The sequence below is a fragment of the Melanotaenia boesemani genome, chromosome 23 (assembly GCF_017639745.1).
Source record: "Melanotaenia boesemani isolate fMelBoe1 chromosome 23, fMelBoe1.pri, whole genome shotgun sequence".
In the NCBI taxonomy this organism is placed as follows: domain Eukaryota; kingdom Metazoa; phylum Chordata; class Actinopteri; order Atheriniformes; family Melanotaeniidae; genus Melanotaenia; species Melanotaenia boesemani.
The window spans coordinates 1,807,214-1,822,001 of NC_055704.1; the positions used below are offsets into that span (position 1 = coordinate 1,807,214).

Below are 14,788 nucleotides of genomic sequence, written 5' to 3' on the forward strand. Positions count from 1 at the left end.
CACAACAAAAGATAAAAACTAATTTGCTTTTAATTGCAGCCACTTTGAAAATGACATCAGGACTGGTGTTTGTTTTAAAATGTGTGATACTGCAGCTCAGAAAACAGAAGAGCTTCACACATCAGTACATCAACATACAGATTTACATCAGATGCTTCTCCAAAGTGAATTCTAGGCGTCCAGCCGGAAACATCCAGAAAGGTTTCAGCTCCAAACACTCAACATATTTCTCAAAGTGTTGACTTTATTTTATCTTACATATCCTGACAGATCTTGTAGCAAATGTAAGGTTGATCATTGATGAAAAACATATATAAGTGACATTAAAATAATACATCACCCTTGTTTAAAAAAAAAAAAAAAAAAGAAAAAATAAATAGAAGCTTTTGGTTTAATATTGAAGGAACTGCTACAAAATACCAACTCTGAAAATGTCAAACTAAAACTACATCCAGGTTTTACACTTTAATCTACTACATTCTCCAGTAACAGTGCCAGTAAAAAAAAAGAAAAAGCACAAATTTAAGGCACAGTCGGATCATCGGCTGCAAAGCGTCGCTGCAGCCGCTCAACGCAGGAAATGTGCACAGATTCAATTTTACACTGCAAAAAAAAGTTCACTGCATCAAATGAAAATCTGCAGACGGGTCCTCGTGTTCATGTCGTTGTAATACACAAGCTTAGTGTGAGAATTTAGTGTTACAAACAAGTTAAAGAGCGCTAGCATCAGAACCTGGCGTCGTCATGACAACAAACATCTGTTTCGCAGAAGTGGGAAGAGCTCAGACTGTAAACGATCTGATGTTTGCTCCTCAGATCTGGAGACAATATAAACAATCTGTTAACAGCAGAAACAAGCCCAGTTCAAACAGGTCAATTATTAATTTAGGAAAGATAATATGAATTATTATAACTTGGCAATAATATATTCTGGAAAAGCATCAGCTGAGGGAAACATTTCCGGAGTTTCGCCAGAACGATGTCGCTGAATGTCCATCTCCCGTCTTCCGATGCAGCAAAATGTTTTCATACAGATGTGATTTAAGCTTGTGCTTCAGAAATCACGTGAATCTCATCTTTCCACCTTCCACAAATCATGAGATTAAAACCGCTGCTGAAAGCGTACATACAGACTGCTCCTGGATATATGCAGCTGGGAATCTGTCCGACTCTGGAAGAAGAGTGGAGAAGGCTGAAGTCTACGCACACGTCTTAAATACTCCAGATAAACTCTGGAAAACCAACACGGCACCACTGAACTGCTTCTCTGCAAATATGCTGGGGGGTTGGGGAGCTGAAGTGTTCCCCATCAGGGATCGGTTTGGTGATGCTGGGAGGGAGGGGGGGCGGGGGGGGATATGTTCCACCAGACGCGCCCCCCGTGATGCTGGGGGGGGGGGTGACACGCTCATCTCATGAGAAGCCTGAAGAATTGGCTGAGACGTGGTGGTGCTGGCAGGGCGAGGAGGGGGTGTTGGGGTGGAGGCTGGAGGGCTTCAACGGGGTGCTGCAGCTCTGGGCCTGCGGGAAGCGCTGGTGGTACCGGTCCAGACGCAGATACTTCACAGTCACCAGCTTCCCTGTAAAACACGGGAGGAACCGTCACAACGGCATCGTCACGGCAACCAGAGACACAAACAGCTAAATATTCAGAAGAAACGCATCTAAAACTGGAAAATAAAGAACTCTAGGCCATATTCTGCTCGGCAGGTAAAACAGTAGTCTGATTACTTACTGTTTAAAGAAATAAAATTCAAGTAATTTAACTCTTGTGGGTCCCAGCAGTTTTTGGAATAGGACTTTTGTCCACTACTGACCCGACAGCGTGGGAAGTTATAAATCTGACCCTGTACCCCCCTGTATCCCCACCCAAACCCCTGATGAACGCTTTCACACACATTTTCATAAAAACAGCGACATGTCTTCAGACTGGCATTTAAAACGTAAAAATATTTTGAGTTATTACCAGGCCTGTCAAAAGGTTCCATTTTTAATCTGATTAATCACAGCTTACAAATTAATTATGGTTAATCACCATTCACGACTATGCCTAAAATATGCCTGTTTTTCCTGTATTGGGTTTTCCAGCTTGGACAGATTTCCAACTTGGGTTTTTCTTTGCATTTTTACATTAGATGATCACTTTCAATATGACAGAAACCCTTTCTACCGCCTGTCAGCTACTGTGTTAGTGAAGAGTTCGGCTCTGACATGTATTTTAGAGACTTTCACCATATTCATGGTCCTAAATGATCAGACCTGTGTCTCCAACATCTGCCCAGCAGCAATGATCTAGAGACGTCTCCTTGCTTCCTTTTCTCTTTACTCTCACTGGACTTCCGAACCTGATCTATGATCATAGATGTGTGACGGCTGTCTGATGACTAGCAGATTTTACGTCTGTTTCACCAGCAAACCCTATTTATACTGAAAAGTTCTATGAAATAAAGGCAAACAATATCTCTTTGAAATAGGCTGCTGTTACCAACATTTGTCCTTCTCCAGCTTCACGCGACAGTGACGTGGCCGATTGACGAGACGTTAAATTTAGCTTGCTATTGCTAGCACGTCCATAAACAATACGTTTGGTTAAATATGTGCCACTGTGAACCATGAACCGCTAGTTTCCTCCTCCTCAGCTGAATGATAAACAAACACAACAGGAGAGAAAAGCCGATCAGCTGATCACGGGCAGCCATCATGATTCATAACAGCAGAGGGAGGTGGAGGAGGCGTCCGTGATGCGCTGCAGCAGACAGAAACAACCGGACAGCAACGTTTGTGCTGCGTAAAAAGTTGTTCTTTAAAATGCAGGAGACGTGCTGGTGTTGAACCCTCTCACCAGGAACAACAATTTTAACACCCACACTTAATTATTATTTCATTATTCATTCCAAGTCTTGCAGTTTTTCAGCACATCCTAGTCCAGACTGCGGAGCCACGAGTGGCTCTCTGGATCTTCAACAATGGCTCTTAAAACATGGCTAAAAATGCTAAAGAACTCATGTATTTAAATTTAGATATATTAAGAATTGCAAATTTCAGTCAATAATTACAGTGAAATTCTTAACATAATGACACTAAAAGTACCAGTAATATTTGTACATTCATCTATTTTTCTTTTCACTGGGTTGGAAACTTTGGGCTTTTTTTATACATTTCATTTTCCACACACATCTACATCCCTTAGAAGAAAGTCTGTCTAAAGTCAAGTCTTCTTGCACAAGTTTGAGGTTTCTTTTTTATTTTAAAACCTAAAATTAGAAAAAAATGTGGTTCTTCAAAAATAAACAAAACAAATTTCCTATAGTAGATATTTATAAAAAATGATAAGATTTTTCAAAAGGTCTCGTAACATTTGCTGAACAAGTTTTATTTAGCTGGCTGAGGGAAAAACGGCTCTTTGGACTGTAAAGGTTCAGACCCCTGTCCTAAGTGGCAGTTTTTCAGCAGGACCTGGTCTAATGTAGGCTGGCTCTCCAAAAAGCTGTGGATTCGCCCTTTTTGTACATCACCAATCAGAAGCTAACTTCATCAACGTCAGGCTGCGTCTGAAGTTCGGAGACAGAGTTGAAAAACTAAACAACCCGATGTTTTTTTCTTTTACCTTATTTAAATGACAGCATGTCATTTCCGACTCTACATGGTCTCAAGCTCACACGCCCTGATGCAGACAGGTGTGCGCTCACGTAGGTGCGCACACTCCCACCAGAGGACAGACTAGAGCATGCCTCAGAAATTATGTGGCATAAATACCAGGTAGTAACCTGGCTCCACACACGGAGGTGGATTTATGGTCGCACGGTGTCTGTGTAACCGCCGTAGGCTCAGCGTGTTCTGCAGCAGCTCCACGTGCACCTCCTCCAGACCTGACGTGCACCCCTGCTATGCTGATTGGTTACACAGAGGTTCTCTCTTGTGATTGGTCAGTTTGGGATCACGTGTTGCCGGATATCTGGATCTTCTCGTTGAATTTGTGTGGTAACCACCTTTTTAAAAAACAATAACCAGTGGATCAAGTTGATGAGATGCTGATCGAATTATGTCTTCGTTTTCTTCCACAAGCTAATAAAGACACTGAACCGTGCTGGACGCCATTGTTGTTTTGAAACAGAAAATACCACCGAACTGAAGAGAACCATCAAAAGAACTCGGACCTGGCGAGTTAAAACGATGCGTACCCCCTATGCTTGAGTGAGAGCAAACTCACCAGCATCAGCTACGCAGTAAACGACCGCACGAAGACGTTTCGCGAGCATGAATCCAGCTTTACCACGCTGCATGATCTAAGCCATACCTTTTCCAAGGCGCCGCTCAGCGGTGCCCTCACACCATTGGTAGATGAACGTGACAACATTACTTATTAACTAATGTAAGAACTCCAGCACGGTGCTGGAATACTTTAAGCCCTGTGAGCCTGTAGATGTGTGTAAAGTGTGTATTTACCATCAAACCAGGAGCCATGGAGAGCTTTGAAGGCTTTCCCTGAGTATTCTGCAGAGAGACACTTGACATAAACACAACCCTGTGGAGACAACAGAGACTCAGTGAGACATGTACAGCATTCAGGACGATGATGGCTCACTCAGAGGACAGCGCATACCTCCCGAGAGTTCTTGTCAACAGCGATGTGGACAATGCCGTCGTTGTCGCTGCACTTCTCCAGGATGGCTTCTTGGATGGCTAAATCCCAGTTCTCCCCAACCTCCCTGAGTTCAGAGCAGAAATTTAGAAAGTGAGGGGACACGTAAAGCCTCTGACGGCTCATCACACGGCCAGAAGAACAACTCACATGATCGGGTCGAACATGTTTCTGATCTTCAGACATGGAGTGAGACTGTTGGGAGGAGAATTCCTCCGATCCAAAGGGAAAGCTGGAAGGAAAAAAAGACAACCATCACACTGGGTCAGCGTCAGCCTTCATTCAGTGTGGTCATGCAGATGGACAGAACTTTATTGTCTGTTCCATAACGGACAATAATTAGTGTGTGACACAGTTCCAGCACATTTAAAAACATTCTTATTAATTCACATTCCTGCAACAAATAAAACCTAAAAACAGCTACTGCAGAGAGGACGAACGAGTTCTTGTAAAGGTTTTTCTGGGCCAGTGGGGTTCTGTGGTGTGGTATCATGAAAGACTGGTGCAGGGACGGCAGGCGTCCTTGGTGATGAGGTGGGCGGGTCTGGTTACCTTACTGGTGGGAGAGTTTTGGTTGTAGAGGTGAGGAAGTTGAACCAGGGGGAAATGTTATAGATGAGGGTGGACTTGAGTGATTTATAAACAAGGGTTAAAATGTCTTAGCGGACGTTAAGTTCTCAATTTTCTGGGCAGATGGAGACGCTGTTGAGCCTTTTTGTAGATGGACTCAGCATGTTGTGAAAATACAGGCAGGTGTCTCCATCCCATACTTGAAGCTCTGTACCTGCTCCACCACCTGACCATGGATGCCGAGTAGCTGGAACATCTGCCTCCCACAGCACAGCACTTGGTGTTTGAGATGTTTAGCTCTAACGAGCTTTCAGCAAAAGTCTGGACCAGGTTTGGACCGTCTCACTGCCTTGGGGGTCCCATGTGCTACCAGGGCCATGTTGTCTGCATATTTAAAGTCTCATTCGTCCTCTATTGCAGGCGATTGGGACTGGAATGATGGCTGACTCCTTTCGCTGGTTAGGGACAATGCTGGTGCTGAAACAACCCCACCTACCTGGGTGCAGCATTCTTTAAGCACCCTGCCTCTGAGCCTGTCAAGGCCAGCAACTTTACTGGGGTTTACTGGAGGTTACCAACTGCTTGTTAAGGGTGGGGGCTCGTGGGGGGAGCTGGGGGTTACAGGAGTCCAGGTTGTTGGTGTGCTGTTGTTGAAACGGATGAAGTTGTTTAGCTGTTCTGCTGGAGAGGCGGGGTTTGAGAGATCACAGGTTTGGATGCTCTCCCCATCACGACGTTTAAGCCCCTCCAGGCTTCTTCTGCGTGTCCTGATGTTATCCTCTTCTCTACACTCTCTTTATACTTTGCTTTAGCTAGCTTGGACCTCCTCCATATTCCTTCTGCAGCTCCCTCACCCTCGTATGTTTATTCCACTTTGTTTGGATAGTTACCAGTTCAGTGGAAATGACACATTAATGTTGCAGCATTAAAAATGCAGCTTTCATTCTGATCGCGTCTCTGTGCAGAAAAATGTCCATTAACCCTGCATGAAGTGTGTGTGCTCCTCTGAAGCATCGTTAAAACTTTGCTTATTTTACAAAAGCTGCAGAAACAAGCACACATTTGGGTTTTTCCATCTTCCATCATGTTTTTTCCATTTTGTTTTTACACATTTAAAAGAGCAAAGGGAAGTACATCTATGGGTCAATACCCAGGAAAACATGTAGATGTGTCTGACGAAGCAGATCACGTGATGCTGTCTACATGATCACTAGAATAATCTGATTACTGATCAGATTTTTGTGTCGGTGTAAACATGCTGGATTATTCATGTCAGTAAGTTTCAGGATGGACTGAAACAACATGTAACTGTTATAAACTGGGAGCAGGAACGTGTGCTGGTGGCGTGGCGAACCTTTTCCCTGCCAGACTTTGGGGGGCATCGAGCTGCTTTTATCAGAGCTGAGCGAAGGTTGGATCCACCTCCAAACCAGGAAGTCTGCTCCACCAATCCTCTGAGTCTCTGTTCGGATCCTGGACTCGTTGGCTGACAGGAAGCTGACCGCTCGCTCCCAAACCTTCTTCATCTTCTTCCTGTAGGACATTCAGGACAGACAGGCCTTAGAAACAGACGACATACGGAGAGATGGACAGACAGACAGGAGGACAGACGGACTGATGGACAGGGAGGACAGACAGACAGGCGGACTGATGGACAGGGAGGACAGACAGACAGGCGGACTGATGGACAGGGAGGACAGACAGACAGGCGGACTGATGGACAGGGAGGACAGACAGACAGGAGGACTGATGGACAGGGAGGACAGACAGACAGGAGGACTGATGGACAGGGAGGACAGACAGACAGGAGGACTGATGGACAGGGAGGACAGACAGACAGGCGGACTGATGGACAGGGAGGACAGACAGACAGGGAGGACTGATGGACAGGGAGGACAGACAGACAGGCGGACTGATGGACAGGGAGGACAGACAGACAGGAGGACTGATGGACAGGGAGGACAGACAGGACATGGAGGATTGACAAGAATGAAAACAGAAACAAACGTTCCCTTTCTGTCTCTTAATGAGGACTCCTATGTCATGTTTGACAAGACTATCAAAACTCTCCATAGAACTGAGCCTGGACCGGACTGAAACGAGTCTATGGACAGAACCGAAACGAGTCCACGAACCAGACCAACCCTGGACCAGATCCAACCCAGGTCCTAGGACCGGACAGACCTTGGAATGGCCCGACAAGGTTCACTGTGTAGAGCTGGTGCAGAAAAACTGTGTGTGAACACTGTACACTCAGGACAACGCTGTCATGTTCTGGTCGTACAGGAAGTCAAGTTTTTAGTCCACAGAGAGGATGTATTGCCACGAGGAGCAACTTGTAGCTCGGTGTCTGGTCCAACCTACAGAGGGATCGTGGACTGACCCACAAACACGTATGTAACAGAAACAACATGTCCGAGGCCAAAACAAGAAACCTGTTAAACCTCCAGGTGACACGAAGGTGGTTCTGTCCAGCTCGCTGAGGAAAAATAGAAGATTTCTTTGGTAGTGACATTACCTGCTAATATGCTTACAGGATAAAATATAACAACAGGAATATTGCTTAATTAAAATAAATATAAAACGGAACAAACGAAATAAATAATTCAAATTTCATATTAGTGTTTTTCTGGGTTTGTGTGGATCTGGACCTGGTCTAACTCCACCACCAGTGGAGCATCGGTTACACTCACCGGTCCTGAGGCTGGACCAGGGAATCTCTGACATGAGGGATAGGCAGGTAGGGCTGCAGGTCCTGGTTCTCCTGGCACGCCTCACCATGAGTCCTCAACACATCTGAACAACAACACAGTTTGTTTCACTGGTTTCTCAGTTTGCTGGTACTGGGAAGGAAACATGCATGTGTGTGGCACTCCTTACCGATGATCCTCTCCACCATGTCATACATGTGCCTGGTCTCCTCCTCCTCCCTCCTCCACCGATACTTCATGTAGCAGACCACACTCCACACCAAGCCCACCACTGTACACAGACAAGACCCACTAGTTCAAAGCTAGTTCACCTGGTACAAACCCAGTTAACCTCTGAGGTCATAAGGGTCTTTTGGTTTCTGCTCTAAAATGACCCCAAAATAATGGATTGTTTCTCTGTAATTCAACCCCATGGAAACCCTCTTGGTATAAAAATGAACACTGGTGAGATTAATCAGAGGTGGAAGCATCACCGCAGGGACCCACTGTGTTAAAGTAAATGAGAATGGAACATAGGAAAAATGGAAAGATTCTCTTTTTTGTTGCGTATTATAGCATATAACTGCTTTGAAAATCTACTGCAGGAGACAAAAACATTTAGAAAAGCACGAATCAGCATGTGGACGTTACCTGGTCAAAGATCCACGGAGCTAAAGTGAAACAGAGCAAAGTTCTAGAAGTTTTAGTAAAGAGAAAGCTAGGTGGTTTTCAGTGAGGTTCTCATCATCCAGTGAGGAATGTGGGACACACAACTCTGTCCCACTGTCTTTAAACTCACCTCCAGCTCTTCTTAACTCAGGACAGCTTAACATGCTCCACTAACTCAGCAAAGCAAAGAAGACTGGACGTATGTCCTCCTGCAGCTTGGTTTTCAGTAGGGATGCAACAATACCACATTTTTACAAACAGAGTATAAGTACTGACATTTGAGTACTCGCTGATACTGAGTACTAATAAATAATGTTACACTGGTCAGGAGTGTGGACGGATGTGACGACTGAGTAGTAAACTGTGTGTTATAGGAGTCAACTTGCAGCCATATATGAATCGAAAGGCTGGAAAACGGTCCGAATCTTCAGAAATGAGGAAGATGAGTTTTTTGGTGGATTCTCTTCACCGCTGTGACAAAGCACCTGCATGCCCAAAATAAGCTTCTTTCACTGAGATAGTGCCAAATTCAGGTGTTTAATAAGGCATGAGTAATAACATTGTTAAATAAAATAAATAAAAATGCTAGGAAGAGGAGAAAAAATAAAGACAAAGTTAAAAGAGGAGAATAGTAATGATGTAATCACCTCTTACATTTAATGTAGCTATAATTACACGTAGCAAACACTGATCATCTCCAGATCCGATTTATTTTTAACCCCAGAACGGATCAAGTAAACATTCAGGAGGGTTTACCGAAGTCTTGGATGAACTGCTCGGCCTCACCGCTGACAGGGGAGCGTTCCTGCTAGGTGGTGAAGTCTGGGGGGTGCAGGAGAGATGGCTTCAATCCCATCTTCTAAAGGAAGGACATCAGTTTCTTATATTCCTTCCTCTGGTCGAGCACCTCCAGGAGAAGTCTTCTTAAGCTGTGGATGAATGACCCTGGTAAAGCGGCGTTCCTCTCCTTCGAGCCTGTGGACCAGGCGTTCCCTTCTGGAAGCAGAGCATGACAAGTCGTGGCTTTGGTTTGAGGGATGTGTGGCGTGAACCCGGTCCAGATTTCCTCACGGCCTCTTGCAGCAGTTTAGAAAAGAACTGCGTAGGTTGTGGACCTTCAGTTCCCTCAGAGAGCCCAATCAGCTGCTTCTCTCCTCCAGGTCAGCTAGCTTAGCCTTTAGCTTCCTGTTGTCAGTTTAAAGCCAAGTGCATAAAGTTTCTACCTCCTCCAGCTGCTGGTAAACAGCTTTTTCTTCGACAGTCCGTTGTGGTGGCTAGCGACGGTTGTTCGGCTCCCTCCAATTTGTCGTTACGTTTTTGGAAAGATGTCTTGAGTTTGGAGAGCAGGGCTGATCTGTGGTCAGCTAGGAGTGCTATAACGTTGCGTTTGCTAACATGGGTGTCGGCCTCAGACTTTTCACCTGGTTTAGTGGTTTATGTATTACTGGATTTTATTTTCCTTCTTCTTAATGTTTGTCAGTTGCACAGATTAATCTCTTTGTAATAACGTGAATATAAAGTACGAGTACACACACACGGTATCGGACTGATACCCGAGACTGGTATCAGTATCGGTGATCTCTAGTTTATAGTTCAGGGTTTTGGGGACCTAAAAACCATATTTATTTCCTGTGTTTTACTCACCAACTGCAACGAGGAGGACTTTGCCAATGACTGTGAGGAAGGCTCGTCTAAACCGGCATGTGAAGGGCATCCTGGGATGAGTGGACTCCAGCCGAGCGATGTCAGACACATCGGTCACCGGCTCATCGGCTACCTGCCCCGTCAGCCTGAGAACAGAATCAGAACAGTGGGGTGGACTTTCAGCTGGACCCGAGACCAGCAGGAACATAGTCCTGTGGACAGTTCATGTTCAGTCTGATTCATCTGATCATCAGACAGGACTCAGACCAGACCTACTGAATCTATGTTCATGTCTGACGCTGTAAACCAACCAAACCAGTTCAATCAATAAATAACGTTCGATTCTTCGTCGTGGTGCATCTCAGCTTGACCCCGTTACATGCCCTCATATTACCTTATACCAACATCCTGGTCCGTCCGGATGATCCACTCCAGAGACGTATGAAGAAACGCTTCAAATTCCTGATTCTGGGCCTAAAACAGACACATGGTGGACATAGTATTAACCAGAAAAAACCTCTCCTTCACTCCAGCAATGAAAGAAACATTATTTAGTCCAAGTGGGAGCAAAAACCCTCGTGTGACATGATGAGTTTGTAAGTGGAGAAAAGCTCAATTCTTGTCCAGGAAAACAGGTGTTAATGTGAAGCCGTACCAGTAAATATGATGAGGCCTCGTCTATGGAAAGACTCCTGTTGGGATGCTGCTGCTGGTCTCCGCAGTCATACTGGCCTGTAACCATTAAACAGTTTTATTTCCAGTCCAGTGAGTATTGAGTGTGACATACAAGACGTCTGGTGTGGATCCTAGTAAATAAACCAACAACAATAATAATTATATATTTATTGTAGAGTTGGCCCGATGTCGATAATAGCATCGGAAATACTCGTCAATCCCGCCAAGAATGAGGGGATCGGGAAAAGTAAGTATTTCTATCTAAACATCATCAGATACCATGGAAACGGAATCATAATTAATTTTTCCCGCCCAGCACCACATCACACAACGGAAGTTACGTAATCTTTGAGTTGCTTGGTAGAGAAGGATCTGCATGCGAATCACTGTTGAGCTAACAAGTAGCATCAGCGTTACGTCAGTTCGGCATCACTCACTGAAAATCCCACCAGCAAAACAGCCACGTGCCTCGAATGCAGGGCTGACGTTTCCAGAGGCGACGCGGATTCTGGCAAATTTAATACCAGCAGCCTTATAAAGCGTTTGGGTTGCCATCACATTTAAAAGCACCAGGAGTTTGTTGTCTTAAAGCAACAGTGCAATAAACCACAGCAACAACAAACACCAGCAAATGCTTGTAAAAGACATGAGGATTTAAAAAAAAAAAGAACATACATACATATAAACCTGATTCAGATAAAATGGATTCAACAGCTTGTTGTCAAATTTTGCACAATGAATCGGGTTTGTTGAAGCCGGAAACCATTTAAAGCCTGCAGGACAGTGGCCAAAACTTTCTCTCCTTGATCTAAATATAAAATATTAGAATAGACATTAAAGAATCTAAATATCAAAAGGAGATGAAGTGTAAAACTGATTTTCACTTCAAAGAAATATACAGTGCCCTGGTGTTTCCAAACATGGACATAAGTATGTCTAGCAGGAAATGAAGGGCTACCTGCAACGCTGGCCAGGTGGTCATGAAGACAGAGCAGCAGCTTCAGGATCACCTCTTTCTCTGCCTTGTTCTGCAAACAAAGATAATGAATGACAAATAAATTTGCATATACTTACACAATTGTTCAGAAACTAACTTTTGGGCTTTTTAGAAACAAAATTTCCTAATCAATCAGAGCATCTTTAGTTCTTTCTACTTACATACGAGGAGTCGAAGTCGCTGCCAAACGGGTGGCTCTTAACTGTGAGGAAGGAGGCACACAGAGCACACTCAGTAAAACCGGTCTGTTTATGTGTTTCATCCTGTTCAGGAACCAGACTGTACCCAGAAACTAAACTCAGTCACGACTGAACAACATGACAGAAACGGACACGGCCCCAGCACACCATCCTCTGGTTTCACTGGTCCAGAACTGCATGTAGGATCATCTTAACTTGATCTGAGAAGAAACTGTAAAATCTATAAACCCTTAAACCTCCACCAGATCTCCGGCATCCCTGAGCGCTGTCATTTACACCATCAGTGTCCCAGGAGTGGTGGTGTGTAGCTCTGTGGGATAGCTACCCTTTAGATCAGGCATGTCAAACTGGTCCAGCAAAGGGCCGTGTGGCTGCAGGTTTTTGTTCCAGCCAGCCAAGAGCACACAGTTTGACCAATCAGCTGTCTGAAGACTGAGATCTGTTGATTGAATCAGTCAAATCTGGTGTGCTGCTGCTTGGTTGGAACAAAAACCTGCAGCCACACGGCCCTTTGCTGGACCAGTTTGACATATGTGCTTTAGATGATCTATGATCAGAGACTCCATCTGGTAAATCCACAATGATCCATGATAACAGCATTATTTATCACATTTCATCATAAAAACATCACCATCACTACTATGTTGCTAAGAGACCTCTATTTAGACCTGGACATGATGATGAAGCCACTTCCTGTCAGACTTTCCACCAATCAGAGAGCTTAGATTGACGGTAACGTCCAATCAGGAGCAGCCAAAGATCAACTAGTTTTCTATTTTCTGACAAACTTGAGATATTCTCCACACTTTTTTTTAGGTTCGTTCCAACTCCCAGTCAGTGTGCCGTCTGAATGAGCGCCCAGATCCTGTTTACTAACTACCCATTTAACCATTTATACTCATGATGGAGGTTTCAATCTACAGACTGAGATCCTGTCTGTGGTGATAGTTTAAAATGGTTTAAGTAGCTTGGGAGATGTTTTAGATGTTTAGTAAAACCAAAACAGACTCTGTGGCTAAATAACGGCTTTACATCCTGGAGAATTGCCACATAAGACCACTTGAGACAAAAATGGACAATAAAGTCTATCTGGTTGAAAGATAAATAGAACTATGTACCATTTATAAATAGAACTAAATAAAGGTAATGTCTAACTCTGACATGGTGCTGGATAGAGAAACAACTGTTTGGGGCTCGTCATCAAGCAGCTTTATGATAAGATGGATTAAAATTCTAGGTTAACCTCAGGGGACTACTTTCTGATGGAAACTTACCCACACCGTCCATCTCCGCTGTCCCGGAGCCCCTCATCCGGAGGTAGACGAGGCCCAGAAGCAGGAAGAAGAGGCAGGCCGCCGTGAGCAGGAACATGGACAGATAATGTGCGCTGAAGCTCCCAGGCGAGGCCAGCTCTTCCCTTCTGAACTGCAGAAGCAGCTCATCCTCCGGCACGGAGTGCTTCTTCTTCCCCAGCGGGCTGTAGGAGTGGTTGGGAGCGGGGGTGTGGTTGGAGTGGTTGTCCCTGTAACCCGGGGCCAGGCTACTGTAGCCGGAGAACCGCGGTCTCAGACCAGCACTCCAGGTACTAGTGTTATTACTTAACAGGGCTGCGTCTTTGCCGTCAAAGTGATGGTTTTTACCGGGTTTTCCTCCTTGTTTTTCCGTGGGGGACACGTGGAAGGACTTCCTGGGAAACCTGTGGCTCCGTGATTCCAGATTCTCCTCCATTGCCTCTCCTCCTTCCTCATCCTCCTCCTGGCCTCCCACCATTTTCCGAGTCCCAGGCGGATTAAGCGCACTGTTTTTCTCACCGGGGTAAACTCCCTTGTGGCTCCGCCGGACTTCCAGTCTACTCCGCTCCGAGTCTCGGGCCCCGGGGCCCCCCACTTCCTCTTCGTCAGAGTCTGAATACTCTCCGGCTAGTTTGCTGCTGTTCAGCCGAGACGCACCGCGACCATTGACTGAACGCGAGTTCTTTAACTCGTCTTCACAGTAGTCCTCATCCCCGGACTCCTCGTAGTGCCTGGATCTTTCATCGACCCCCCAATTCAGAGAGGCATTCATCTGTCCGCCAGGACCCGGGGGTGAGCTGCTGTTTAGAGACTTCTCAGCACCATACTGCCTCCGAGTCTCGGTCGACGGCGTTCCCACTTTAAACTTCGGTTGTTGGGGACAGCCGGAGCTCCGGTTCGGCCTTCCACTGGGATCCAGGCCCTTCCTTTTTAGCGGAGTTTCAGCGTCAGACTCGTCGGAGCTGAAGCCGAGGACGGAAGACTTCCGGCCCGGTCTCCTGCTAGTGCTCGGGTGCGTGACGTCATGTCTAACTGGCCTTAATGCCGCTGGGCACTTACTACCAGTAATGGTTCCGCTGCCACGGGTCTTACTGGGTTTGGATCCTCGTTGCTGCTGCTCTTCACGAAGCTTCTTCAATTTCTTCAGATACACCGGACGAGTGTTCTCGGTAACCGGACCTGGGGTGATACCAAAAGATTTTAACTGGGAAAATAGCTCCTCGTCTGTTAACTGCGTTGACGCCATCTTGGAGAAAATTTATTGTTGGAACAGATTCTTCTTCTTCTTCCGGTTTTATGGCGCCTGACTCTCGCCGGAAGGAGCACTGCCGCCCCCTGAGGCGTTGGAGTGGAACAGCCCTTCACCCACAGAACAGGGATTTATTTGTTTTTATTTTTTATTTACTTTA

At 45.4% G+C, this 14,788-nt stretch overlaps 1 protein-coding gene across 1 annotated transcript; it reads right to left on the bottom strand.

The window, feature by feature from the left end:
* Nucleotides 1–12: 12 nt before the first annotated feature.
* Nucleotides 13–14,662, bottom strand: lemd3 (LEM domain containing 3). Its single transcript, XM_041977538.1, has 13 exons — nt 13,362–14,662; nt 12,049–12,089; nt 11,849–11,918; nt 10,871–10,947; nt 10,610–10,689; nt 10,216–10,361; nt 8,093–8,194; nt 7,906–8,008; nt 6,567–6,745; nt 4,793–4,874; nt 4,604–4,709; nt 4,447–4,525; nt 13–1,580 (listed from the first exon to the last, which is right to left on the bottom strand). The coding sequence occupies exons 1-13, from the start codon at nt 14,623–14,625 to the stop codon at nt 1,414–1,416; spliced, it is 2,496 nt and encodes an 831-aa protein (XP_041833472.1). The 5' UTR covers nt 14,626–14,662; the 3' UTR covers nt 13–1,413.
* Nucleotides 14,663–14,788: the final 126 nt, after the last annotated feature.

Excerpts from the sequence above, each read along its gene's own strand:
- lemd3 (XM_041977538.1), bottom strand. The coding sequence starts at position 14,625 with ATGGCGTCAACGCAGTTAACAGACGAGGAGCTATTTTCCCAGTTAAAA. Across the intron at positions 8,009-8,092 it reads CATGGTGGAGAGGATCATCG|ATGTGTTGAGGACTCATGGT; the intron begins GTAAGGAGTGCC and ends GTTGTTGTTCAG. Across the intron at positions 4,526-4,603 it reads TTGACAAGAACTCTCGGGAG|GGTTGTGTTTATGTCAAGTG; the intron begins GTATGCGCTGTC and ends TTGTCTCCACAG.